Source organism: Rhinopithecus roxellana, chromosome 20 (assembly GCF_007565055.1).
Source record: "Rhinopithecus roxellana isolate Shanxi Qingling chromosome 20, ASM756505v1, whole genome shotgun sequence".
Lineage (NCBI taxonomy): Eukaryota > Metazoa > Chordata > Mammalia > Primates > Cercopithecidae > Rhinopithecus > Rhinopithecus roxellana.
The window spans coordinates 29,336,647-29,363,107 of record NC_044568.1 but is presented as its reverse complement, the minus strand read 5'-3'; the positions used below and the strand labels follow the sequence as shown (position 1 = coordinate 29,363,107).

The 26,461-nt window shown below is 41.2% G+C and overlaps 1 protein-coding gene and 1 pseudogene across 1 annotated transcript in view; one reads left to right on the top strand and one right to left on the bottom strand.

Annotated features, from left to right (window-relative positions):
• LONP2 (lon peptidase 2, peroxisomal) overlaps window positions 1-26,461 on the top strand; it is a 108,963-nt gene that overhangs the window by 70,525 nt on the left and 11,977 nt on the right. Inside the window, exon 12 of the mRNA XM_010354870.1 lies at window positions 20,244-20,386. Coding sequence (XP_010353172.1) covers window positions 20,244-20,386 — 143 coding nt within the window. The remainder of the gene's footprint in view (window positions 1-20,243; window positions 20,387-26,461) is intronic.
• LOC104655442 lies at window positions 20,506-20,887 on the bottom strand (annotated as a pseudogene).

Sequence of the window (26,461 nt, the reverse complement as noted above, 5' to 3'; positions counted from 1 at the left end):
AATGTATTGGTTCACAATTCTGGAGGCTGAAGAGTCCAGTGTCAAGGTGCCAGCTTCTGACAAGAACCTGTACATACATATATATACACATATATATATATATATATATATATAGTCTATATATAGTCTATATATATATAGACTCCAATAGGTTCTCCATTGAAATTTTCTTTTTATCTATTTAATCCCTCCTTTTCTCTATTTTCTTGGATATACTAGTCATTATTTTGAAAATCTCCACTTTAACACTCCATTATGTGATTCAGTTGTGTTTGTTTTGTTTCTATTGGCTTTTTTTTCCCCCTTGGTTTCTAGTTATTTGTTTTGTTTTTTAGCATTTCTTGTATTTTTTTACTGGATGCCAGACATTGTGGATGAAAAATATAAGGGCTGTAACTATTATCCTCTGAAAAGAGTTACATTTTCTTCTAATTGGTAGTCACAGTACCAACAGGTCATTCTGTCCTGTCAAGGCTGAGTTTTAGGCTTTGTCAGGACTGGTCGATTTCAGTTTGGGTCTTATTACTGGGATACAGTCTTTATTTTTATTATGCGGTACTCCCAGGATGTGGTTCTTATTCCTCGGTGGGTAACCCTTACTTCTAGGGCATGATCTTTCTGACTTCTCACTTGAAAATCCAATTAGGTCTTTAGCATCCTGGCTTCTCCTTTCTCCTGGGTTTCTAAAAGACTCACCCTGAATATACTCAACTTAGGAGTTAGTCAACAGCTTGAGGGGGATTTAAGTGCAGATTTTTGAGATCCTTCTTTTTGATTTCTTCCTTTATTGGGATTGTGCCAATGAAGTCCCGGTTGCTTTGACAACCTCTAATTTTCAGAATTACTTTTGACTAAATATTTTATGATTCTAAAAATAGCATCTACTCTGTCAATTCTGAGTTATGGTGATACTCAGTTCTACCCCAAATCCCACAGAAAAGACGGGGGAAAAAAAACAAAACAAAAACACTAAGAAGAAACATTGCTTTTGTTTTATAGCTTTAGGCTTCTACCTATATAATTGACTATTATAAAATCTCATTTGAGTATGTTCTTCAGTAGCCACCTACTTTGACTCTGATTTGATTTATAAATCCCTTCACAACATTCCTCAGTAAACACTATGCTTTGCCTGTTTGACTTGGTTAACAGACATGTCTTTATAAACTTGGCTATACATTTTCCAGTCCATAGGAAAAGAGAAGCTGTAAGTTGGAGAAAGGGCTGGTGGTTGGGTGGTGAGTCATAAGCAATAAGATTTGATGTCAGTGATGACAGGCCTGTCCTCTTATGATAGATTCCTTGAGCCCCCTGCTGACCACAGAGCATTGGCTGGGTAGACCACAAATCTGTCTCCCTCAATTGACAATTTTTGTAGCTCAATATGGATCCTATTTTGTGTGAGTTGCATTTGGAGATGTGTTGTTTATCTGCTATATTTGCCTTACGTGGGACAGTAAAATCAACCTAATGTAGTGGAAGAAAGTAGATATTACATCCTTAATTCCTTGATATACATCCTTTTATTATGTGGTACTCCCGGGATGTGGTTTTTCAGATTTGGAGAAGAATAGTTTAAAAAAAAAAAAAAAAAAAAGCTGAAAGGATCAAAAGCACTTGATTCTCTTGCAGGGACAGCTTCCTGTTTGGTTGAGGAAGGAGCTGCACTTAAAATAACTAGCATAAAGCATGCTTAGGGCTTACTTTCCAGGCAACGTCAATTTAAAATGCATCAAAAGCCAGATGTGGTGGCTCACATCGGTAATCCCAGCACTTTGGGAGGCTGAAGTGGGCGGATCACTTGAGGTCAGGAGTTTGAGACCAGCCTGGCCAACATGGTAAAACCCCATCTCTTCTAAAAATACAAAAATTAGCTGGGTGTGGTGGTGCACACCTGTAGTCCCAGCTACTTGGGAGGCTGAGATGGGAGGATCATTTGAACCTGGGAGGCGGAGATTACAGTGAGCCGAGATCACACCACTGCACTCTATCCTGGGCAACAGAGCAAGACTCTGTCTCAAAAAAAAGAAGGAAAATAAACAAAATGCATCAAAATAAAATATTTGAATTTTACAGCACTAGTTCTTTTCATTCACTGACTTTCATTCTCCCACTTTACCACATCTTTAACTATTGGCAGGAATGTGGTAAGTGGGAGAAAGGTATCCCACCATGTAAGCAAGTATACCTAGAACCAGGGGGTCAGAGTGTCACAGAGGAGAGCCACGTGCTGACGGGCTTGCGTTTGTTCCCACTCACTCACTGTGCAAGCACCTCTTCCCTTAGCCTTTCTCAGGATCCAGTTCTTCAGGAGGAATCAGTCTTCTGTTGGGCTGCTTTCAGAGCTCTTTGTTGGGGCTTCCTGCCATTGGCTTTGCAAGCCCTAAGCATGCTTTATGCTAGTTATTTTAAGTGCAGCTCCTTCCTCAACCAAACAGGAAGCTGTCCCTGCAAGAGAATCAAGTGCTTTTGATCCTTTCAGCTTTTTTTTTTTAACTATTCTTCTCTAAATCTGAAGCATATCCATTCTCTTGTCTACTGTCATGAGTGCATTTATGTTAACAGAAAATGCTAAATTTAATGTTTCTAGAAAGTAACCTCTGTGGCCGGACATGGTGGCTAATGGCTGTAATCCTGGCACTTTGGGAGGCCGAGGCAGGTGGATCACTTGAGGCCAGCAGTTCGAGACCAGCCTGACCAACACAGTGAAACCCCCGTCTCTACTAAAAATAGAAAAAATTAGTTGGGCATGGTGGTGGGCGCCTGTAATCTCAGCTACTTGGGAGGCTGAGGCAGGAGAATCACTTGAGCAAGAGGTGGAGGTCGCAGTGAGCCAAAATCAAGACACCGCACTCTATCCTGGATAACAGAGCGAGACTCCCTCAAAAAAAAAAAAGCAACCTCTGTGCTTTGTGTAACTTTTTGCGAAATTCCTGCCTTTGTCTTGAACAGTCTTCTACTTGTTACAAGATCTCCCTATCTTTTGGGTTTTATATTAGTTTTAATATAAAACTAATAGAGTCTTATATTATATGGCCCATTGACGTGGCTGTTAGCTGACCTCAGTTCCTTGCTGACTTGGCCAGAGCCTTCAGTTTCTTACCTCTAGTAAGAGGTAATGTGTCTCTCCCTAGACCGAGGCTGTGGCAGCTGGCTTCTCCCAGAGGGAATGATGTGTGAGAGAAGCAGGGAGAGTAAGAATCAGACAAAACTGCAGTCTTTTATACCCATCGCTATTGCTGTATTCTGTTGGTCATACAGCCCAACCCTGGTATGATATGGGAGGCACTGACTCCATGGGGATGGGATATCTGGACGCCATCCTTTTTTTTTTTTTTTTTTTGAGACAGAGTCTCGCTCTGTTGCCCAGGCTGGAGTGCAGTGGCCGGATCTCAGCTCACTGCAAGCTCCGCCTCCCGGGTTTACGCCATTCTCCTGCCTCAACCTCCCAAGTAGTTGGGACTACAGGCGCCTGCCACCTTGCACAGCTAGTTTTTTATATTTTTTTTTTAGTAGAGACATGGTTTCACCATGTTAGCCAGGATGGTCTCGATCTCCTGACCTCGTGATCCACCCGTCTCAGCCTCCCAAAGTGCTGGGATTATAGGCCTGAGCCACCGCGCCCGGCCCTGGGCGCCATCTTGAAGGCTAGCTGGGACAGATTATTTTTTGTGCGTGTGCCTACAAGAATTTTTTGGCCAGGCGCGGTGGCTCACGCCTGTAATCCCAACAGTGGGAGGCCAAGGCGGGTGGATCACAAGGTCAGGAGTTCAAGACAAGCCTGGCCAAGATGGCGAAACCCCGCCTGTGCTAAAATACAAAAATTAGCCAGGCACAGTGGCCGGTGCCTGTAATCCCAACTGCTGGGGAGGCTAAGGCAGGAGAATTGCTTGAACTTGAGGGACAGAGGTTGCAGTGAGCCGAGATCAGTCTACTCACAGCACTCCAGCCTGGGCAGCAGAGTAAGACTCTGTCTCAAAAAAAAAAAAAAAAAAAGAATTTTTCTAAGCCAGCATTGAAGTTTATGCTGTAGAATATCCATCAAACTTTTTTTTTTTGAGTTGACTTTTTTTGTTTGTTTGTTGGTTTGTTTTTATACTTTAAGTTCTAGGGTACATGTGCACAACATGCAGGTTTGTTACATATGTGTACATGTGCCATGTTGGTGTGCTGCACCCATTAACTCGTCATTTACATTAGGTATGTCTCCTAATGCTATCCCTCCCCCCCTCCCCCCACCCCACAACAGGCCCCGGTATGTGATGTTCCCCTTTCTGGGTCCAAGTGATCTCATTGTTCACTTCCCACCTATGGGTGAGAACATGCGATGTTTGGTTTTCTGTTCTTGCCATAGTTTGCTGAGAATGATGGTTTCCAGCTGCATCCATGTCCCTACAGAGGACATGAACTCATCCTTTTTTATGGCTGCATAGTATTCCATGGTGTATATGTGCCACATTTTCTTTATCCAGTCTGTCATTTATGGACATTTGGGTTGGTTCCAAATCTTTGCTGTTGTGAATAGTGCCACAGTAAACATACGTGTGCACGTGTCTTTATAGCAGCGTGATTTATAATCCTTTGGGTATATACTCAGTAATGGGATGGCTGGGTCAAATGGTATTTCTAGTTCTAGATCCTTGAGGAATCACCACACTGTCTTCCACAATGGTTGAACTAGTGTACAGTCCCACCAACAGTGTAAAAGTGTTCCTGTTTCTCCACATCCTCTCCAGCACCTGTTGTTTCCTGACTTTTTAATGATCACCATTCTCACTGGTGTGAGATGGTATCTCATTGTGGTTTTGATTTGCATTTCTCTGATGACCAGTGATGATGAGCATTTTTTCATGTGTCTGCATTTTTTCATTGGCTGCATAAATGTCTTCTTTTGAGAAGTGTCTGTTCATATCCTTTGCCCACTTTTTGATGGGGTTGTTTTTTTGTTTAAGTTCTTTGTAGATTCTGGATATTAGCCCTTTGTCAGACGGGTAGATTGCAAATTTTTTCTCCCATTCTGTAGGTTGCCTGTTCATTCCGATGGTAGTTTCTTTTGCTGTGCAGAAGCTCTTTCATTTAATTAGATCCCATTTGTCAATTTTGGCTTTTGCTGCCCTTGCTTTTGGTGTTTTAGACATGAAGTCTTTGCCCATGCCTGTGTCCTGACTGGTATTGCCTAGGTTTTCTTTTAGGGTTTTTATGGTTTTAAGTCTAACATTTAAGGCTCTAATCCATCTTGAATTAATTTTTGTATAAGGTGTAAGGAAGGGATCCAGTTTCAGTTTTCTACATATGGCTAGCCAGTTTTCCCAGCACCATTTATTAAACAGGGAATCCTTTCCCCATTTCTTGTTTTTGTCAGGTTTGTCAAAGATCAGATGGTTTTAGATGTGTGGTATTATTGCTGAGGGCTCTGTTCTGTTCCATTGGTCTATTTCTCTCTTTTGGTACCAGTACCATGCTGTTTTGGTTACTGTAGCCTTGTAGTATAGTTTGAAGTCAGGTAGCGTGATGCCTCCAGCTTTGTTCTTTTGACTTAAGACTGTCTTGGCAATGCAGGCTCTTTTTTGGTTCCATATGGACTTTAAAGTAGTTTTTTCCAATTCTGTGAAGAAAGTCATTGGTAACTTAATGGGGATGGCATTAAATCTATAAATTACCTTGGGCAGTATGGCCATTTTCACGGTACTGATTCTTCCTATCCATGAGCATGGAATGTTCTTCCATTTGTTTGTGTCCTCTTTCATTTCATTGAGCAGTGGTTTGTAGTTTTCCTTGAAGAGGTCCTTCACATCCCTTGTAAGTTGGATTCCTAGGTATTTTATTCTCTTTGAAGCAATTGTGAATGGGAGTTCGCTTGTGGCTCTCTGTTGGTCTGTTACTGATGTATAAGAATGCTAGTGACTTTTGCACATTGATTTTGTATCCTGAGACTTTGCTGAAGTTGCTTATCAGCTTAAGGAGATTTTGGGCTGAGACGATGGGGTTTTCTAAATATGCAATCATATCATCTGCAAACAGGGACAATTTGACTTCCTGTTTTCCTAACTGAATACCCTTTATTTCTTTCTCTTGCCTGATTGCCCTGGCCAGAACTTCCAACACTATGTTGAATAGGAGTGGTGAGAGAGGGCATCTGTCTTGTGCCAGCTTTCAAGGGGCGTGCTTCCAGTTTTTGACCATTCAGTATGATATTGGCTGTGGATTTCTCATAAATAGCTCTTATTATTTTGAGATATGTTCCATCAATACCGAATTTATTGAGAGTTTTTATCATGAAGGGCTGTTGAATTTTGTCAAAGGCCTTTTCTGCATCTATTGAGATAATCATGTGGTTTTTGTCTTTGGTTCTGTTTATATGCTGGATTACGTTTATTGATTTGCGTATGTTGAACCAGCCTTGCATCCCAGGGATGAAGCCCACTTGATCATGGTGGATAAGCTTTTTGATGTGCTGCTGGATTTGGTTTGCCAGTATTTTGTTGAGGAGTTTTGCATCGATGTTCATCAGGGATATTGGTCTAAAATTCTCTTGTTTTGTTGTGTCTCTGCCAGGCTTTGGTATCAGGATGATGCTGGCCTCATAAAATGAGTTAGGGAGGATTCCTTCTTTTTCTATTGATTGGAATAATTTCAGAAGGAATGGTACCAGCTCCTTCTTGTACTTCTGGTAGAATTCGTCTGGTCCTGGACTTTTTTTGGTTGGTAGGCTATTAATTATTGCCTCAATTTCAGAGCTTGTTATTGGTCTATTCAGGGATTCAACTTCTTCCTGGTTTAGTCTTGGGAGAGTGCTGATTTCTTATTAAAGACCCAGATAGGGGTTAGAAGTTTGGATTCAGTTTTACATTTTCAGTATTTAGAGTCTTTTTCATCCTGTTCATTCTTATCTTTCCTTTGATTTTATTAGTAGCTCAGGACAAATGAGAATTTATAATTTTCCAGGGAGCTAAGGTTACTGTTGAGGAATATGGGTTTCAGAGACAAGAGTTTAGTCCTGAAGGCACTGGCTCATTGGTACTAAGCTTCAGGGGCTTGTTGTGTTGTTAGAGCTAATTGGATTTTACAAATAAGCCAAGATTATTAAAAAAAAAAAAAATAGATCTAGAGAGTAACACTTTCTGTGCTAAATCCTTTGCATTTGGTAGGGATACTAGGCAGTATGCTATGTCCAAACTTCTAAAATCAGGTGGTGGTCTAACATTGAGGTGAAAATATCATGTTGGTATATACTGCCAACATCATGAAGAGATACAAAATACTATTTTCTAAGTCTGACTTTTACACTGATTTACTGATTTATCCCTCATCAATATTGGCCTAGTTTAAGAGACACTTGTTTGCCTGTACAGACCGGAAGGAAGCTTCAGTGAAGGCAAAAATCTATAATAGGAGCCAAACATTTGTTATTTAAATTCCATTTGGGGACAGGAAAATAGAGTATTATCAAATAATTATAAGGTCATCATTCTGTTAAATGAATCATATAGGAAAATGCAGTGACCTTTGAATATACATGTGTATATTTTGAAACAGAGTCTGGCTCTGTCACCTGGACTGGAGTGGCCTGATTTCAGCTCGCTGCAGCCTCCACCTCACGGGATTAAGCTATTCTCCCACCTCAGTCCTTAGAGTAGCTGGGACCACAGGTTTTGCCATGTTGCCCAGGCTGTTCTCAAACTCCTGAGCTCAAGCAATCCACATATCTCAGCCTCTTGAAGTGCTAGGATTACAGGCGTGAGCCACCATGCCCAGCCTGCAGTGACCTTTGGTTGTCGTTGTTATACATTATCAAAACAAGCCCAAGTTACGAGAGTATTAAAGCAATACTTACGGTTTGTTAAAAATATTACAAATGGTCTCTGCATTTTAACTACTCATCTAAATCATTGTCCAGGAATATTTTCTGAATCTCTAATACAGGAAATGAGATTTATTAATACATATAACCCACTGAAAACGGGTGCAAACTTTCTTGTCTGGTACTAAAGATGGAATCTTATGTTTTGGGCCCTTGTTTATACCCAGTTTATTCTATCAGTGAGTCAGCTAGCATTTACTGAATACGGTCATATGCGTTGCTTAATGATGGGGATATATTCTGAGAAATGCATCCCTGGGAAATTTTGTCATTGTGGAAACATCATAGAGTGTACTTACACAAACCTAGATGGTATAGCTTTCCATACACCTAGGCTATATGGTATAGCCTGTTACTCCTAGGCTATAAACTTCTACAGCATGTTACTATACTGGACACTGTAGGCAATTGTAACAGAGTGGTATTTGTGTGTCTGAACAACAGATAAACAACAAATAAAAGCTGGTACTTCTGTATAAGGCACTTACCATGAATGGAGCTTGCAGGACTGGAAGTAGCTCTGGGTGAGTCAGCAAGTGAATGGTGAGTGAATGTGAAAGCCCAGGACATTACTGTATATATACTACTATAGACTTACTAACTTATTAACACTGTACACTTAGCTATATTTTTTAAATTTTTCTCTTTTTTTTTTTTTTTACTTTTTTTTTCTTTTTTTGAGACAGGCTGTGTTGCTCAGGCTGGTCTTGAACTCCTGGGCTCAAGTGATCCTTCTACCTCAACCTCCTAAGTAGCTGGGATTACAGGTGTGTGCCACCACATCCAGCTTTTGAAAACTTTTCAAAGCTTTTGTAACACTCAGCTTAAAACACAAACACACTGTATAGCTATACAAAAATATATTTTTAACCCATTTATGCCTAGTGCTCCATTATTGGAATGCTAAGCTTGTGGGAGTTATTTATATCCTACTGCTTAAGGTCATTGCCAAGGTCTGATTTTTCACACAAAAAAATTCACAACTTCTGCTATAAATGGGTTAATATCCTTACTGTATATAAGCTTTTTAAAAAATTGTTTTACTTTTTAAACTTCTTTATTAAAAGCGAAGACACAGACACACATTAGCCCAGTCCTGAACTGGATCAGGATCTTCAGTGTCAGTGTCTTCCACCTCCACATCTTGGCCCACTGGAAGGTCTTCAGGGGCAGTAACATGCATGGATAACAATGCCTTCCTCTACCTACTGAAGGATCTACTGGAGGCTGTTTTACAGTTAACTTCTTTTTTACAGAAGGGAGTGCACTCTAAAATAATGAGAAAAAGCATAGTATAGTCCAGGCATGATAGTGTGTGCCTGTAGTCCCAACTACTCGGGAGGCTGAGGCAGGAGGATTGCTTGAACCCACGAGTTCAAGACCAGTCTGCGCAACATAGTGAGAGCCCCACCTCTAAAAATATGTATAAGAATAAAAATTTTTTTAAATGAAGCATAGTAAATTCATAAACCAATAACATAGTCACTTACTATCACTATGAAGTATTATGTACTGTATGTAATTGTACGTGCTGTGCATTTATACAGCTGGCAGCACAGTAGGTTTGTGTACACCAGCATCACCACAAACATTTGGGTAATGCATTCCATTGCCCTAAGGGGGCTACAGCATCACTAGGCATTAGGACTCTTGCAGCTCCATTGTTGTCTTCTGGTACTTCTGTCATATATGTGGTCTGCCTTGACCAAAATGTTGTTATGCAGTGCATGACTGTACCTACTATATGCCAAGTTCTAAATTGGATTCTGGGAAGCTGATTAAAGAGAACTAAATGTGTAGTCTATTGGAAGAGGGAAACAATTTTTTAAGTGAAATAGATGCTGATTTTTAACCTCTGTGGAGGCACTGAATTGATCATTGAAAGTTCTATTTTACTTATTGAAGGTATGGTAGCTTATAAAAATTACTTATAGTAAATGGACATGAAAAGGTCATTTGCTTACATCTCTAAATTCATTTCAATGGAAAATTAGTGGAAAAAATGTTTGCAGATACTCTTATGTTTGTTTGTTTGTTTCATAATAGATAATTGCCACTAAAATTGAAAAATGGCCAGGTTTGTTGGCTCACGCCTGTAATCCCAGCACTTCGGGAGGCCAAGTCGGGTGGATTACTTGAGCTCAGGAATTCAAGATTAGCCTGGCCAACATGGTAAAACCCCATCTTTACTAAAAATACAAAAAATTAGCCAGGTGTGGTGGTGCACACGCCTGTTGTCTCAGCTACTCTGGTGACTGAGGCATGAGAATCACATGAGCCCGGGCGGTGGAGGTTGCAGTGAGCTGAGATTGTGCCACTGCTCTCCAGCCTGGGCAACAGATGAGACTCTGTCTCAAAAAAAAAAAAAAAAAAAACCTAAATTTTTTTTTTTTTTTTTTTTTTTAATGATGGAAGTCACAGTCATAACTTCCAGCTGTATCTCAGTGGTTACTGTGTAGAAATGTTCAGTAGGTAAACTTGAAAGAAAATGTATTTGGTAATGGTAAGGTTGTATTGCCACCCCCAAAATAATGAAGAAAATACCAACAGAAAGAAAAAGGATTTATTGCTGGCCTGAAGGTTCTTCTGGGCATTTGATCTACAGATTTCTCCATTATAGCTAGTTCCTTTAAAAAAAATAAAAAAGTTTGAAAATATGTAGACCCAAATGCCTTGGCAGCCCTGGCCAGTAACTTGAATCTCAGTTGTACTTAGCACACTTCCTCTGGCTGGGAAGATGTTGTTTTGGAAAAGATTAACCTGAAATGACAGCACAAATTATACAGTTGGAAATACTCAGGTTTTTCTGATTTTTTCGAAAGACACTTTGTTTTCCCTTTTCTGCCTTACCATTGGTAGGTCCTTAGATGCATTATATCCTTGTCAGTTTAGCCTTGTGACACATATTTCTGCTATTTTGTGCAATAAGAAAGCCACTCGAAATCCCAGCATTTCATGTCACTTTTTAAAGTAGGCTTGGTTAAAACAAAACAACTTGGTTGTTTGTATAACCGCAACCATTTATGTCTTTCTCTCCATGCTTAAACATGGTCTGAAATCATGTGTGCCAGAGAGTTGAGATGTAAACATCTCCTCCTCACATATAACCCCTCTGCCATCTTTTTTTTTTATATCTCCAGTAACGTATTTCTTGCCCCTGACACAAGTACAACCATCTCCACGTTCCATTTAGCTCCTACTCCACAACTCAGGAAGCCAGTGTGATGGAATTCAGCTTGCAAGAAAAAATTTTAATCATTCAGAGATAATTGTTACATAATTAATTTTTGCTGATAAAAATATTTGTTTACTTGACAAAATTAGCATTAAAAACAGTAAGTCTTTGGCAAATTAAAGTAATAAGTATTTTTGATGATTTATCATTTTTCACAGATGTTGATAAAATTTAAGAATTACATAGCTGAAATTTGGTCTAATTCGACAAACCACAATTGACTATCTATTTTGATAAGGCCCTGTGACGAATGGTACGGGAGAGTAGAGTTCATCCAATCTGACTTTCATTTTATTGATAAGGAAACTGGGGCCCCATTTGTTCTTTTTTAAATTGCTACATAATATACATATTTATGGGGTATAGTGTGATGTTTCAGTACATGTATACATTGTGTAAAAATCAAATCAGGCTGTTTAGCGTATCTGTCACCTCATATATTTATCATTTCTTTGTGGTAAGTATATTTAAAATTATTCTAGCTATTTTGAAATATACAATATTGTTAACCATCGTCACTGTGCAGTAGAACAGTGGTCCCCAACCTTTTTGGCACCAGGGACCAATTTCATGGGAGACAGTTTTTCCACGGACCTGTGGGGGAATGGTTTCAGGATAAAACTCTTCCACCTCGAATCATCAGCATTAGATTCTCATAAGGAGCATCCACCCTACATCCCTCACATGCACAGTTCATAATTCACAATAGAGTTCGAGCTCCTAGGAGAATCTAGTGCCGCCGCTGATCTGACAGGAGGCGGTGCTCAGGCCCTAATGCTCAACCACCCACTGCTCACCTCCTGCTGTGTGGCCCGATTCCTGACAGGCCATAGACTGGTACTGACTGGTCCACAGCCTAGGGTTTGGGGACCCCTGCAGTAGAACACCAGAACTTATTCCTCCTATTTATCTGCAATTTTGTACCCATTGACCAATCTCTCCCCATCCCCACTGTCTCTTCCCTTGCCAGCCTCTTGTAACCACTATTCTACTCTCTGCTTCTATAAGATTCCACTTAACTCTAACTTCTTTAGATTCCACATATAAATGAGATCATACAGTATTTGTCTTTTGGTGCCTGGCTAATTTCACTTAATATAATGTCCTCCAGGTTTTTGTGGCTGAATAATATTCCATTGTTTATATATGTCACATTTTCTTTATCCATTCATCCATTGATGGACACTTAGGTTGATTCCATATATTAGCTATTGTGAATAGTGCTGCAGCAAACATGGAAGTGCAGATACCCCTTTGACATATTCATTTCCTTTGGATAAATGCCCATTTGTGGGATTGCTGGATCATATGATAGTTCTACTTTTAAAATTTGAGAAATCGCCATACTGTTTTCCATAATGGCTGTACTAATTTACATTCCAGCCACCAGTGTGTAAGAGTTCTCCTTTCTCCACATCCACACCAACTACAGGTGGCTTTTCTAGACTGGACTTTAGGTTGGGACAAAAAGTGTCTTTGAGAGTCAGTAGTCCTAATACTGTCTGTAAACGCTGTGGACTTAGGCAGTTTGTTTAAGCTTGTTTAAACTGGGTCTGTGTCTCCTTAGATATAAAATGGAGGGTTAGACTGGATCTTTAAGCTTCTGCCCAGCGTTTAAAGTTCTGTTTATTGTGGTTCTGTCCTGTGCTTCATGAATTCCTGATTCTTCCTGAATTCTGCTAAGCATCAGAATGCAGCTTACACATTCCCAACAGTTTCCCAAAGACATGATATTAGTATGACAGAAACAGTAGTAGTCCTTTCTTGGAAAATTATCCCCATTTCTGGACCTTGTTTTATTGCTGGCTGCAATTAACAGGCTCTGGTATGTCCCATCCTTCCCTCCTCCATTCCTACCCCACAGGCATTAAGAACCTGCTGTTTGTGAAAATGAACACTTCTTTGATCATTTAGAAGAAGGGGTTCCTGTTACCACAAAATTTAGCTTTTGAACTCATGGGACTGGGGTTGAAAGCTTGATATTATATATGCTTCAGATTAAGCAGGGTATAGAGAATAAGGAGTGATCACTAAAATTCTACCTTGAATAAAGATGATGATAGATATCCTAGGGCCCTCTGTGGTTAGATAGTCTCCATTTCTACCGCATTCTGAGGAATTGTGGGTGTTGCGCTTTTTGTGTTTCTGGCCTCCCTGCTACTTGCCATTGGTTGGATCACTGGCCAAGAGCTACCGAGATCTCCCATTTTGCATCAAGATTTTTTCAAACAGCAAGGAACTTTTTTATTTTTTAACAGAGAGCTACTATCCTGAGGTATTACAACCCCCTTATCCTCCCTCCTTACTTCCCCTTTCAATAATTCCCTTCCCTCCCTCTTCCCACAGCAATTCTTTGGCTGTTGGTCTTGTTTTCATTGAAATCATGTTCCTGTGGCAGAGGGAAAGTGAGTGGAGAACAGTTGACTGTGTCCGAGTGATAGCTGCTTAGGAAAAGTCCAGTCCTTCCCCAGAGGAGGCTGTCCCCTGTAGGACTTCCCTCCATAATAGCTCTAGTGCTCCCATCAGCTCTAGAGGGTGGCTTAGCCCCCTTCAGGGCTACACCGCATTTCACTCTCACTTTGTTCACTGCCATCACCACAGTCCATGCCATGAGTGCACTGCTGGTTCTGCCCCTGTGCTGTGTGCATCTCTGCTGCTTTAATGCTGGGAAACTCCATGGTTGTGCCCCGACTATCTTGGCGATGTTCCAAATCAGACACAGATAATGGTATTCATAGGTATTAATAGGCCGATAATACCTAGTAAAGAAGGGCTGGGAGATACCCCTGAGTAGATTAAATCAACTAAAAAACACTAGCCCCCTCCGGTTTTCAGACTGATTTTATTTAAGTGGAAAAATAGTTGGAAGTGGGATGAAGTAGAGCTAGCTTATTCTACTCATTTTATATTTCCATGTCCTTTCTTTTCAACCTCTGTTTAACGGGGCTTTTATGTATTTTTAATTTATGTGATTCCCAACACTTGTGTGATTGTGGTCAGAGTCCTGTCTGTGGGATGCTGGGTAGAATGAGATTGTAGAGAGCACTTTGTTTTCTTGTAATAGAAGGGTCTGGGGTAAGAATATGTGAGTCATAGAAATCTGTATAGTAAGTATTACTCTAAAAAGGGAGCCATCAGGGTCTGGGAGAATTTGCTAAAGGAAAACAAAGACAGAAAAAAAGGCCAGATGCAGTGGCTCATGCCTATAATCCCAAGACTTTGAGAGGCCAAGGCAGGAGGACCTGAGGCCAGGAGTTCAAGACCAACCTGGCCAACATGGTGAAACCCCGTCTCTACTAAAAATACAAAAATTGGGCTGGGTGCGGTGGCTCACACCTGTAATCCCAGCACTTTGGGAAGCCTTGGCGGGTGGATCACGATGTCAGGAGTTCGAGACTAGCCTGACCAACATGGTGAAACCCCGTGTCTACTAAAAATACAAAAATAGCCGGGTGTGGTGGCAAGTGCCTATAATCTCAGCTTCTCAGAAGGCTGAGGCAGGAGAATCGCTTGAACCCAGGAGGCGGAGGTTGTAGTGAGCCGAGATTGCACCATTGCACTTCAGCCTGGATGACACAGGAAGACTCCGTCTCAAAAAAAAAAAAAAAAAAAATTGACCAGGTGTGGTGGTACACACCTGTAATCCCAGCTACTCAGGAGGCTGAGGCATGAGAATCGCATGAACACAGGAGGCAGAGGTTGCAGTGAGCTGAAATCTCACCACTACACTCCAGCCTCTGTCTCAAAAAAAAGGGGGGGAATGGGGGGAGTGGGAGCTAGTATATAATTGAGTATCTCTCATCTATACATATTAAAGCTCTTGACCATTACTAAATTCTCCCAGCAACTCTCTGAGAATACTGTAATTCTGGTTTTGCTGATTAGAAAACCAGATACAAAGAGGTAAAGTCACCTTGTTCTAGGCCACATAGGTGGGAATTCAGAGTCAGGACTGGAGACAATGATTTATTTTTAATATCTCATGTAATGTTAATCTCATAACTCAGGGCATAACTCTTTTACCATTTTGGACTGTATCGTTTCATTCATATGATAACGACATTGTAGCTCCCCCCTCACCTGCAGCTTCACTTTCTGCAGTTTTAGTTACCTGCGGTCAACCATCATCCAAAAATATTAAATGGAAAATTCTAGAAATAATCCACTCATAAGTTTTAAATTGTGCACTATTCTGGGCAGTGTGCTGAAATGTCGAGCCATCCTGCTCTGTGTGACCCCGGACGGGAAGCCTCCCTTTGTCCAGCATATCCATGCAGTATGACTCCCGCCTGTTTAGCCACTCAGCAGCCATCTCACTTACCAGATCAACTGTCTTGGTATCAGGGTGTTTGTGTTCAAGTAACCCTTCCCTTGCTTAATAATGGACCCAAAGCCAAGAGCAGTGATGCTGGCATTCTGGGTTTATTTTATTAGTATTGTTGTAAGTCTCTTTCTTTGCTTAATTTATAAATTAAACATGATCATAAGTACATATCTATAGGGAAAAGATGGTATATATAGGGTTCTGAACTATCCTGTGTTTCAGGTATCCACTGTGGGTCTGGAAATATATCCCCTGTGGAGAAGGGGTGACTACTGTGTATGTAAAAATCACACTGTGTGAAATGTTATATCCTCCCTTTTCCTCAGTTTAACATTGTTTTGAAAGAATTTTCTCACATTACTTGAAAACACTTAGGAAACCATTTTTAGTGACTGTAGTGTTTTACCAGATAGATACGCCATGGTTTACTTAACCATGTTCCTAATGTTGGGTGCTTATATTGGATCTAAGTTTTGCTGTTATTTGTAGTGTTCCAATGGGTGACTCTGTGCACAAACCCTTGCCTGTACTTTTGTGTATTTCTCTGAGGATAGATTGCTGCAAAAAAAGAACCACTGAGTCTGAGACTCTAAATATTTGGAAGGCTTTCAGTCTGTTTCCATATTGCTTTCCTGAAAGATTGAACCAGTTTATACTTTCGTAAGCAACAGTGTTTGAGAAGATCTCTTTACTTTCCTTAACATTGGCCTTTGTCATTTCTTAAACTTTACTGGTTGTTTTGGTAACCAGCTTGTTTTTATAATTTGAATTTCTTTGCTTCTCAGTGAAATAATAGTTGTTTTTATATGAGTATTAACCATTTGTTAAGAACCACTATTTGAGTCCGAAAGAAAGGTATATAAGAAGAAAACTGCACAATTCCAGTAGGAAGGACTTAGGGTCAGGGTCCCTGATGTGTTGGAAGGTTGAACTTTTTGTTGTTGTGTTTCCCCTTGCCTTAAAAAGTCCATATTGCTTGAATGTTGCAATCTTGGGCAAGGCCAGCAATTAATCTCAGGGACGATGCCACTTTCTTCTCCTGGTGCTGGTCCTTTCTGACAAGAGAGAACATGGTATTAGGGCTGAGTGCTTGAATGCTTGCACATACACCCCAGAAGGTGCAGATATAACCGGGGTTCATTCCTTGAGTGATATCTTTGTGAGATGACATTTTGCTTGTTGTTTATTTTATAATGAGGAATCAAAGTGGGTACTCTAGGAAGATCCAGTGTTTCCCTACTCTCACTTTGCATTACACACAATCCGGGGGGTGACTCAAAATCCAGTGCTGTCCTGCCTCTCCCAGTTAGCTGACACCATTTTCTTGACTGAAGCCTTAGTTTTCTAGGCATATATTCTAATGATGGAACATTTTGAAATGCAGTTTATTTTTGAGTTTATTGAATTTTTTTAATAACACATCTGCTGCTGCCCTAAATTGTCATCTTTTATATTATAAGGTCTAGTTGCATTAGAAATAGCTTTCCCAACCCCACTCCCCCAGTGCTCAGAACACTGAACCCCGTACTACACTTGGAAAAGGATTGGATGTCCTAAAGCATTGGTTATGTAATTGTGGGTTGGCTTTCACCCACTGAGCTTTACTTCCTCCTGTGATAGTGAAATACAAGCTGGCAACAGTAATTAGATCTCAGAAAAGCTTGTCACAAAGCACCACAGACTGGAGAAATTTGTAAGCTCTTTTTGCACTGGCTGAAGTTTTTGAGTACCACTACCTTCCATCTGTAGAGTGTAGTAACCTTAGACAGGTAGTGCTTTTCTTCTGTGCATTAATTTTAATTAAGCAATGACACCTACTTTCTTTTCCACTCTGAGATCTGCATGTCACTAAACTGATCAGGTGAGTGCTTTCCCAGCTTTGATCATTGATACTGCTTGGAATATACTGGAAAAAGAGCAGCAAGCAGAAAATCTCCCATTTCCACAAGCTGCTGACTAACCCAGAATTGCTAGATTTTGTGAAGCAAATGAATGCTATAAAAGAAGTCAAAAAAATCGGGGAAGATGTCCCTAGGACATGGTCAGGCCAAACCTTGAAAGAACAAGTGATGTTACAGAGGTACGATTATAAGAATATATATAACTCAAGACTTAACATAGGTGATAAACAGTGCCTTGCTCTTTGCAGTCTACAAAGAATTTTCTTCTTAATTCTCACAACAATTCTGCGGAGACAGGTAGTGAGAGGTTTAATGCTTTGTTCGACATAATTTGCTGTTAGTTTCCATTGGCAGAAAATATGAACTGTTGTGTTTTCTTTCCTGTGTCATTCATGGTTTCAGTCCTGAAGAGAAGCCCACTAAAGCCCAGCAGGAGAGGAAAGTGGGAGAATCCCTCACCCAAAAGTTCGCATTGGCATCATTTAGTGACACTCAGGATGTCTCCAGTTACTGTTAGAATTTAAAGTTAGGTTCATCCCTGTGAGGTCCAAGAAAATATAAAAATAAAATAAGGGTCTACCAGTATTAAACATACTCAGTAATCACTTTTGAAAGGAAAAGAGTTAGTGGAAAAAATGGAAGAACCACAGCAAAACTAAAATAAGTATATAGAGATATATTGCCAGACACGGTGGCTCACACCTGTAATCCCAACACTTTGGGAAGCCGAGGCAGCCAGATCACTTGAGGTCAGGAGTTCGAGACCAGCCTGGTAAAACCCCGTCTCTACTAAAAATACAAACATTAGGCCGGGTGCCGTGGCTCACACCTATAATCTCAGCAGTTTGGGAGGCCGAGGTGGGCAGATCACCTGAGGTCAGGAGTTCGAGACCAGCTTGGCCAACATAGTGAAACCCCATCTCTACTAAAACCACCAACATTAGGCCGGGTGCAGTGGCTCATGCCTGTAATGCCAGCAGTTTGGGAGGCTGAGGTGGTTAGATCACCTGAGATCAGGAGTTCGAGAACAGCCTGGCCAACATGGTGAAATCCCATCTCTACTAAAAATACAAAATTTAGCCGGGCATGGTGGCCCATGCCTGTAGTCCCAGCTACAGGGAGGTTGAGACAGGAGAATCGCTTGAACCCAGAAGGTGGAGGTTGCAGTCATCCATGGTTGTGCCACTACACGCCAGCCTGAGTGACACAGCAAGACTCTGTCTCAAAAAAAAAAAAAGTATATATATATAAAATATACATATACACACAAACATTAGCCGGGCATGGTGTCGTGTGCCAGTAATCCCAGCTACTTGGGAGACTGAGGCAGGAGAATCGCTTGAACCCAGGAGGTGGAGGTACTGCACTGCAGCCTGGGTGACAGAGCAAGATTCCATCTCAAACAATATAGACAGACAATGTTAGATAACTGCATAATTATTATATGTGCCTATTAATATATAAAGCAATCACTTTCAGAAGGAATAGTATGTTAAAAAAAAGGTAATGAAAGATTTTAAAACAAAACACTTCATGAGACAAGAAGTTAGAACAATTATGACAAACTAAAAGAAAAAGCTGGGAATGAGATCGAATACAGCCAAGTATTTCCTGCAGTTTTAAAACCTCTACTCCCCATTTTTGGTTTCTAGCCACAGATTATGTAATATTTTTCATTACTTGAACTGGAATTACAAAGATTGATACAGAAGGTAGTCTGATAAGTCAACTGGGTCCTGCTCCTTGTATGTCTAGGTCCAAACCAAAATGAGTCAATATTTGGACAAGATATCAGCCATGCAGGGCTTATAGGCAGGTAAAGGAGATGGCCCATTATTACAGGGATTTCAAACCAGTCTTTGTATTCTCTTACCCTGGCGCTGCCAATTATATTTATTTTTTAGAAAATGATAACCTTAGAGTTAAGCTATATGCTTACAAAAGAGGCACTGCTTACATGGGTTCCATCATGTCCAGGTTTACATTGCCCATTAGAAAACAGAATACCTGACCAGGTGCAGCAACTCATGTCTGTAATCCCAGCACTTTGGGAGGCCAAGGAGGGAGGATTGCTTGAGCCCAGGAGGTCAAGGCAGCATGAACTGTGTTAACACTACTGCACTAGACCCTGTCTCAAAAAAAAAAAAAAAAAAAAAAAAAAAAAAAAGTGGGGCGGGTGTGGAGAGAGAGAGGAGGGGAGGGGAGGGGACACCTGATCAGACTCCTCTGAAGAGGGACTTGAAAAGTTTGTCACAAGCCGTGAGTTATTCTGATGGAACAGAGAATTGTTAGATCACAGAATGCAAAGTAACCTACTGCATTTAGCCCTTCAGTCTTTGGCCTAGCTGTAGGCCATTAAGTTGAATAGTGCTGGGAATTGTTCTTAAGAATATAATGGTCAAAAAGGACAGGCAAAGTTGTTTCCCTTCTGGAACTTACACTTTAATGGGGGAGATAGACAATAAGCAAGTAAAAGTAATTGAACAAGGCAATTGCAAATACCATCCTCGGTGAACTCTTGAAAGACAAGCTCTTGAAATGCCACAGAGACGCAGGTGAAAGTCTGTGCCTTGATAAATGCATAAAAGTGACTGAACTTTTGAGGTCCACTGACTGGGCTTTTGTTTGATATTTACTGCTAGTGAATTTTCCAGCCTGCAAATGTCTTAGAACTTCTTTTTTTTTTTTTTTTTTTTTTTTTTTTTTTTTTTTTTCATTATTATACTTTAAGTTCTAGGGTACATGTGCATAACGTGCAGGTTTGTTACATATGTATACTTATGCCATGTTGGTGTGCTGCACCCATCAACTCGTCAGCACCCATCAATTCATCATTTATATCATGTATAACTCCCCAGTGCAATTCCTCCCTCCTCCCCCATGTCTTAGAACTTCTAAATACATTTTTTTTTTTCCGTTTAGGTTGCAGAGAACACATCTTAGAAGATGAAAAACCTGAATCTATCAGTGACACTACTGACTTGGCTCTACCACCTGAAATGCCGATTTTGATTGATTTCCATGCTCTGAAAGACATCCTTGGGCCCCCGATGTATGAAATGGAGGTGATCAATTTCTTTTTTTTTTCTTTGCTTTTTGCTCCAGTCAATGAAAGGAACACTTTATTGAGGCCCCAGGGCCATAGGGCCTGGGCAGGAGGCTGCCCTCTGGGGGAGGAAGAGCCTTATTTGACCTTTTTGGGACGTAGGTTGTTGGTGTGGCCACACTTCTTGCAATAGTTGACAGCATGGGGGCGCAGGTGAGCACAGCTCTTGTGGCAGATCATCTTGTCACAGTTGTATTTCTGGGCAAGGTGGCAGAGGGAAGGCTCCGTAATGCCACCTCGCAGGCACAGCATCAGGTGCAGGGTGGACTCTTTCTGGATGTTGTAGTCTGAGAGAGTGCGGCCATCCTGCAGCTGTTTGCCCTCAAATTATCAGACACTGCTGGTCAGGTAGGATGCCCTACTTGTCCTGAATTTTGGCTTTGGCATTCTCAGTGGCATCACTGGGCTCGACCTCAAGGGCGATGGTCTTGCCTGTGAGGGTCTTCACAAAGATCCACATCTCAGGGTCTGCGGCTCGGCGAGTCTCGCTCCATTCTCCTTTTTTTTGTTGGTACTCACTGGTTCTCTCAGGTGGTTGCTTAACAGAGAAGTAGAATTGGGTGTTTCCAGAGGCTGAATTTTGCCTTAAGATGGAAACTTTATTTCTGTATGGTATTGCATTTTAGTGCTTAATGTGATAATATGACTGTTGCCAGGAGCCAGAGATCCCAGCCATATCCTCTTTTAGAACCCCAGTCTCATTTTATTCTCTACCATTCAGTTCCTTTTTAAGAACAATGCCTCTGACTCTTCTCCTTAGAAAAATTCCATATTATTATGTGTACTTTAATGAGGGATTTCTTTGTGCTATCAAGGGCTTGGGGGAAGAGGCGGAGAATCAACCTGATGCAGGTCTGGAAACATGAGCATAGCTTAGCTTCAGACTGTGCTAGTGCAGACCCAGATGACATCTTTCAGGAACCTGTTGTCCCATTGTTAATTGTTCCTTTAGGGTTAAACCCACATGCAGGTCTAGCCCTGTTTTCATCTTTCTCTCCTAACTATACCTCACAGCAGAAGGCCTGAGCGCCAAGACTGAGTTGAGGCAACTGATGGAAATAGATGTTAGAATATAACTGCTAAGGGTGTTGTGAAATAATTTATAGGGTGCTTAGATGAGCCTTCATAGATTGGTTACTATAAAAATGTTTGTATTATACTATTGAATTTAGCTTTATCATCACCTCCTTATCAGTTTAAGGAAAAAATATTTTCAGAAAATAAATCTGATAAATTATGCAGAAGATAATCTCTCCATCTAACATTTGAAATCATTACCAGTAGATAGGTTTTCCTCAAGTTCTTACAACTGAGTTGATGAGAAATAGCCCCCAAGCCTGTCTTGTTTATCCATTTAAACTCTAAGCTGGTCATTAAAGCTAATGAGCCTCTCTCAGAGCTCTCAGTTACAAGAATAGAACTTGTTTACTCTTGACAGTAAATCTGGACTTGAACAATAGAATCAGAAGCATTGTTTTGATTATTTGAATTCTTAAGGTATCATGGATTTGAATTTTGAAGTGTTGAAAGAACTTGAGCAAAACATTGTTGATTGAGAAAGTGAACAAAACCCGCTTTCTTGTTCTGGGAGGATCCAGTGACTTTGAGAGTGAAGACACAAACAGGTTTTGACTCCTGCATGACCGATGGTCTTTTTCTCTAGGCTTCCAGAAAACTACATTCCAACAGTTCTTTGAGGATTTAAACTAGAGCAGCAAATAAAGACAAAAGATTAATGCATGTCTCTGTTGCATATACCCCTCTCGCCCAGCCATTTCTGCTGATGTTAAGTTTGGGAGCATTGCTCACATTCCTGGAGCATTAGCAAAGAAAGAGCCAAGAGAACAGAAATGAGAAATTTTATAAACATTGCTTACCAGCTCTCATTGTTAGCATCAGAGAACCTTAGTTTCCTTGTAGCATGTGAGCTTTACGTAGTAACACTTTTACCAACGAGAGTCTGCAGAAAGACTGCAGTAGCCATTTTGTCTTTTATTAATAGCATCTTAGAGTGGAAGATGTGGTGTGTCACATGCGTCCATGTGAAGAGCCCACCAGCCAGGCTTTGTGTGAGCAACAAGGCTGTTTATTTCACCTGGGTGCAGGCGGGCTGAGTCCGAAAAGAGGCAGCGAAGGGAGATAGGGGTGGTGTTGTTTTATAGGATTTGGGTGAGTAGTGGAAAATTACAGTCAAAGGGGGTTGTTCTCTTGCTGGCAGGGGCAGGGGTCACAAGGTACTCAGTTGGGCAGCTTCTGAGCCAGGAGAAGGAATTTCACAAGATTAATCGGGGAGCTTCTGAGCCAGGAGAAGGAATTTCACAAGGTTAATTGCTCAGTTAAGGTGGGGCAGGAACAGATCACAATGGTGGAATGTCATCAGTTAAGGCAGGAACCGACCATTTTCACTTCTTTTGTGATTCTTCACTTGCTCCAGGCCATCTGGTTGTATACGTGCAGATCACAGGGGATACGATGGCTTAACTTGGGCTCAGAGGCCTGACATGGTGTTTGAGTGTTGGGAACATTGTGTTCATTTTTTTCATGCTTGAAAATGAGAACTCACCCTGTAGCCTGGGGTCTGTCTCTACCTGGGGTCTGATGACCACCAGCCCCAAATTACTTAACCACACAGTCTACCTCTGCTTTTGTGTCTATAAAATTAAGACTTATAGAACATTTCTTTCTTGTCCATGAGGGCTGTCACTGTGCTAGGAGTATAATTCCATTTTACATACAAGGGAAAAGTTTAAAGAGATTAAATGAGTTGTACAAATTCACATAAAGTGCAGTTGGTAGAGTTGGAATTCAGACTCAGATCAGCTTATTCCAAGTCCATTATTCTTTCTCCCCTTCTACAACACCCTGTCAGGTCAAGATAATTCCTGCCCTTGGCTGCTAGAAAAGAGTGGCAGTGATATATTAGAGTTTTTTAAAAAGGCATCTGCTCTACATCAGATTCTCATTCATATTCTTACCAACTCTAGTGCTCTGTTTTGGAATGGGAGAGGCTGGGCTTAACTTGTTGACCACTACCATTTTTGTATCTCTTGGCTGTCAGGCACTGTGCAGGGCCCTCCACAAGTGATCATTTAATCCTCAGTCATGGTTGTCTTTCCAATAACAGTTGAGGAAACAGGCTTAGAGTATTTAAATAACTCGAGAGAAGACACAACTTATGCCAGAAATGAGATTTGGTTCTAGGCCTGACCAACTCCAAACCTAGTGCTCTATTACTCTAGAAAAACGTCACAGGCAACCTGAGCAGGGCCTCTGTTCTTTGCAGAGAGTTCACAGGTGGACCTGAGCAGGGCCTCTGTTCTTTGCGCTTCACAAGTGGCCAGTCTTATTTCTCTATTTCTTTGTGCTTTCCTAGGCAAAGAATCTGAAGAGAGGTTATACTAGGAATATTGGAATACATGTTGAGGTGTTTGCAAGATGTTATAAGATACCTTTCATTTGTTTGTTTTTACTTTTTATTTTTTGAGATGAGGTCTCACTCTGTCGCCTAGGTTGGAGTGCAGTGGCATGATCATAGCTCACTGCATCCTCCACCTCCTGGACTCAAGCTATTCTCCCACCTCAGCCTCCTGAGTAGCTGGGACCACCGGCGTGTGCTACCATACCCAGCTAATTTTTTCTGTATTTTTTTGTAGAGATGGGGTTTCACCATGTTGTCCTAGACTGGTGTCAAACTCCTGAGCTTAAGCCATCCACCTGCCTCAGCCTCCCAAAGTGCTGGAATTACAGGCATGAGCCACCAAACCCAGCGGATACCTTTTTTTGTCTAAATGCCTATATTCTCCCTTAGGGTAAATTACAGTCTAGGGTCTGTGGTTTCTTCTAGAAGGAGTTTCATTCATTTAATAAATACCTATTAAGGACCTAACTTGTGCTTCTGGCAATACAGTAGTAAATAAGCAAAGTATGATGTCTGCCTTCATGGATCCCACTTTAGTGCAGGAAAAAAATCGACAGGTAAGCAAATAATCACAAATTGAAGTTGATGCTATAGAGAAAACAAACGGTGGTACTGAGATAGACAGTAACTACTCTAGCTATATCTGAGGTCTGTTTTAGAGGTAGAAGTAGACATGCTGATGGGTAACAATTGGGGAATGAAGGAAACAGTTATCAAAAGGACTTACAGGTTTCTGGCCAGAGTGACAGGGTATGTGTGTAGTAGTGCCGTTTACTGAGATGGGGAAGACGGGGGGAGGGAGATGGGGAGGGAGTGTTGCAAAGAAAACTGGGGGCTCTTTTGAACACATTAAGGTTGAAATATCCAGGCCAGGCACGGTGGCTCATGCCTGTAATCCCAGCACTTTGGGAGGCTGAGGCAGGTGGATTCCTTGAGTCCTGGAGTTCAAGACCAGCCTGGGTGACATGGCAAAATCCCTTCTCTACAAAAAATACAAAAATTAGCTGGGTGTGGTGGCTCACGCCTGTAGTCACAACTACTTGGGAGGCTGAGGTGGGAGGATCACCTGAGCCTGGGAGAGAGGATGCAGTGAGCCAAGATCACGCCACTGCACTCTAGCCTGAGCGACAAACAAGACCCTGTCTCAAAAAAATAAAATAAAAGTTTGAAATATCGGCGAGGCATAGAAGTAGAGATATTTGGACATTCAGATCTATTGCTCCGAGGAAAGACCCAAGATGGAGATATAGATTATAGAGTTATCAGAAAATAGAGGATATTTAGAGCCCCAGAAATTGAGGCTTTGACATTACCTAAGAAAAAAGGAGACATAAAAAAGCAGGTAGCCTAGAAGCAAGCCCTGAAGTACAGCATTATTTAGGGATCATATAGAGTGAAGAGGAGCCAACAAAGAAGTCAGGAAAAACAGAAAGGGACTGGGAAGGAACAAGCCTTCAGGGAAGAGGAAAACCAGGATGTTGTGCTGCCATAGAGACAGATGAGGAGAATATTTCAAGAAAGAAGGGACATCAAAATGTGTTTACTGTTTGAGAGATCAAAGAAGATCAAGGTCAGAACAAATGTGTATTGGATTTGACGGCATGCAGGCTGTTGGTGACCTTGAAAGAGATTTCACAAGGAAGGAGTGGTGGGGATGGTAGGAATTGGAGTGTGTTGAAGAATGGGAGGCGAGGAAGTAGAATTAGTGTGTAGGCAGCTCTTTAGAAGTTTGGCTGTAAACAGTTGCAGAGAAATGAGGCAGCTAGAAGAGAATATGGATGTCAAAGGGAGAATGTTTTCAAAATAGTAGCTGCTGCTAAGAGTAATCCAGTAGAGAGCACAGGACTGATGTTGCAGGACAGAGCAGTGGTACGATAGAAACAGTCTCCAGGAAAGTGAGAGGGGGTGGGATCCAAAGCACCAGTGAGGAAATGACTTTTGATGGGAGAAGGGCTACTTTTTGCAAAGTATTATGTAGAAAGGGACAAAAATACTGAGTTATTTATAAGGAAGAGATTACAATGATGGGGCTAACGTGTGTGGGCTGCACAAGAGAGGTGTGAAGCTAGGGCAGAGCTGCTGTATGATGGGAATGTGCTGGAGTTCATGGCTTGAGTACAGGCGAGCTAGAAGGATAAGAAATGATGGTCAGGGGTTTCAGAGGTAGTATGGTTTCTGTTGGTGATAAGTACCTGGAAGAGGGTGGCTGAGTTCAGGAGGCATTTAAAGAACTGAGAAGCCAGGTTTTGGGTGAGCATCATGCTTTCACTGAAGACACCCAGGGTGATAGCAGGGGCTGGGGCAGAAAGGAAGGAGCAGTGTTTAGACTCTTCCTGAATGTCAGAGACAGTGAGGAGAAAGTGCCAACTGCCATAAGCAGGGACTCAGAAGGGTAGAAGAATAAGGCCTGAAACTAGCAAGGCAGCCTCTTACTCACTAAATCATAAACTCAGTCTCCTTGAGCTTGATGTCTTCCTCTGATAAATGGTGGTAAGCATGTGCACGTTATCACGGAGTTCGAATTTGGTGAGTCAGTGTACCCACCATATTGCCCAGTAATACTAAAAAAGAATAAACAAATACTAATTTCTGCAACTACCATACTCCCTAAAGAGA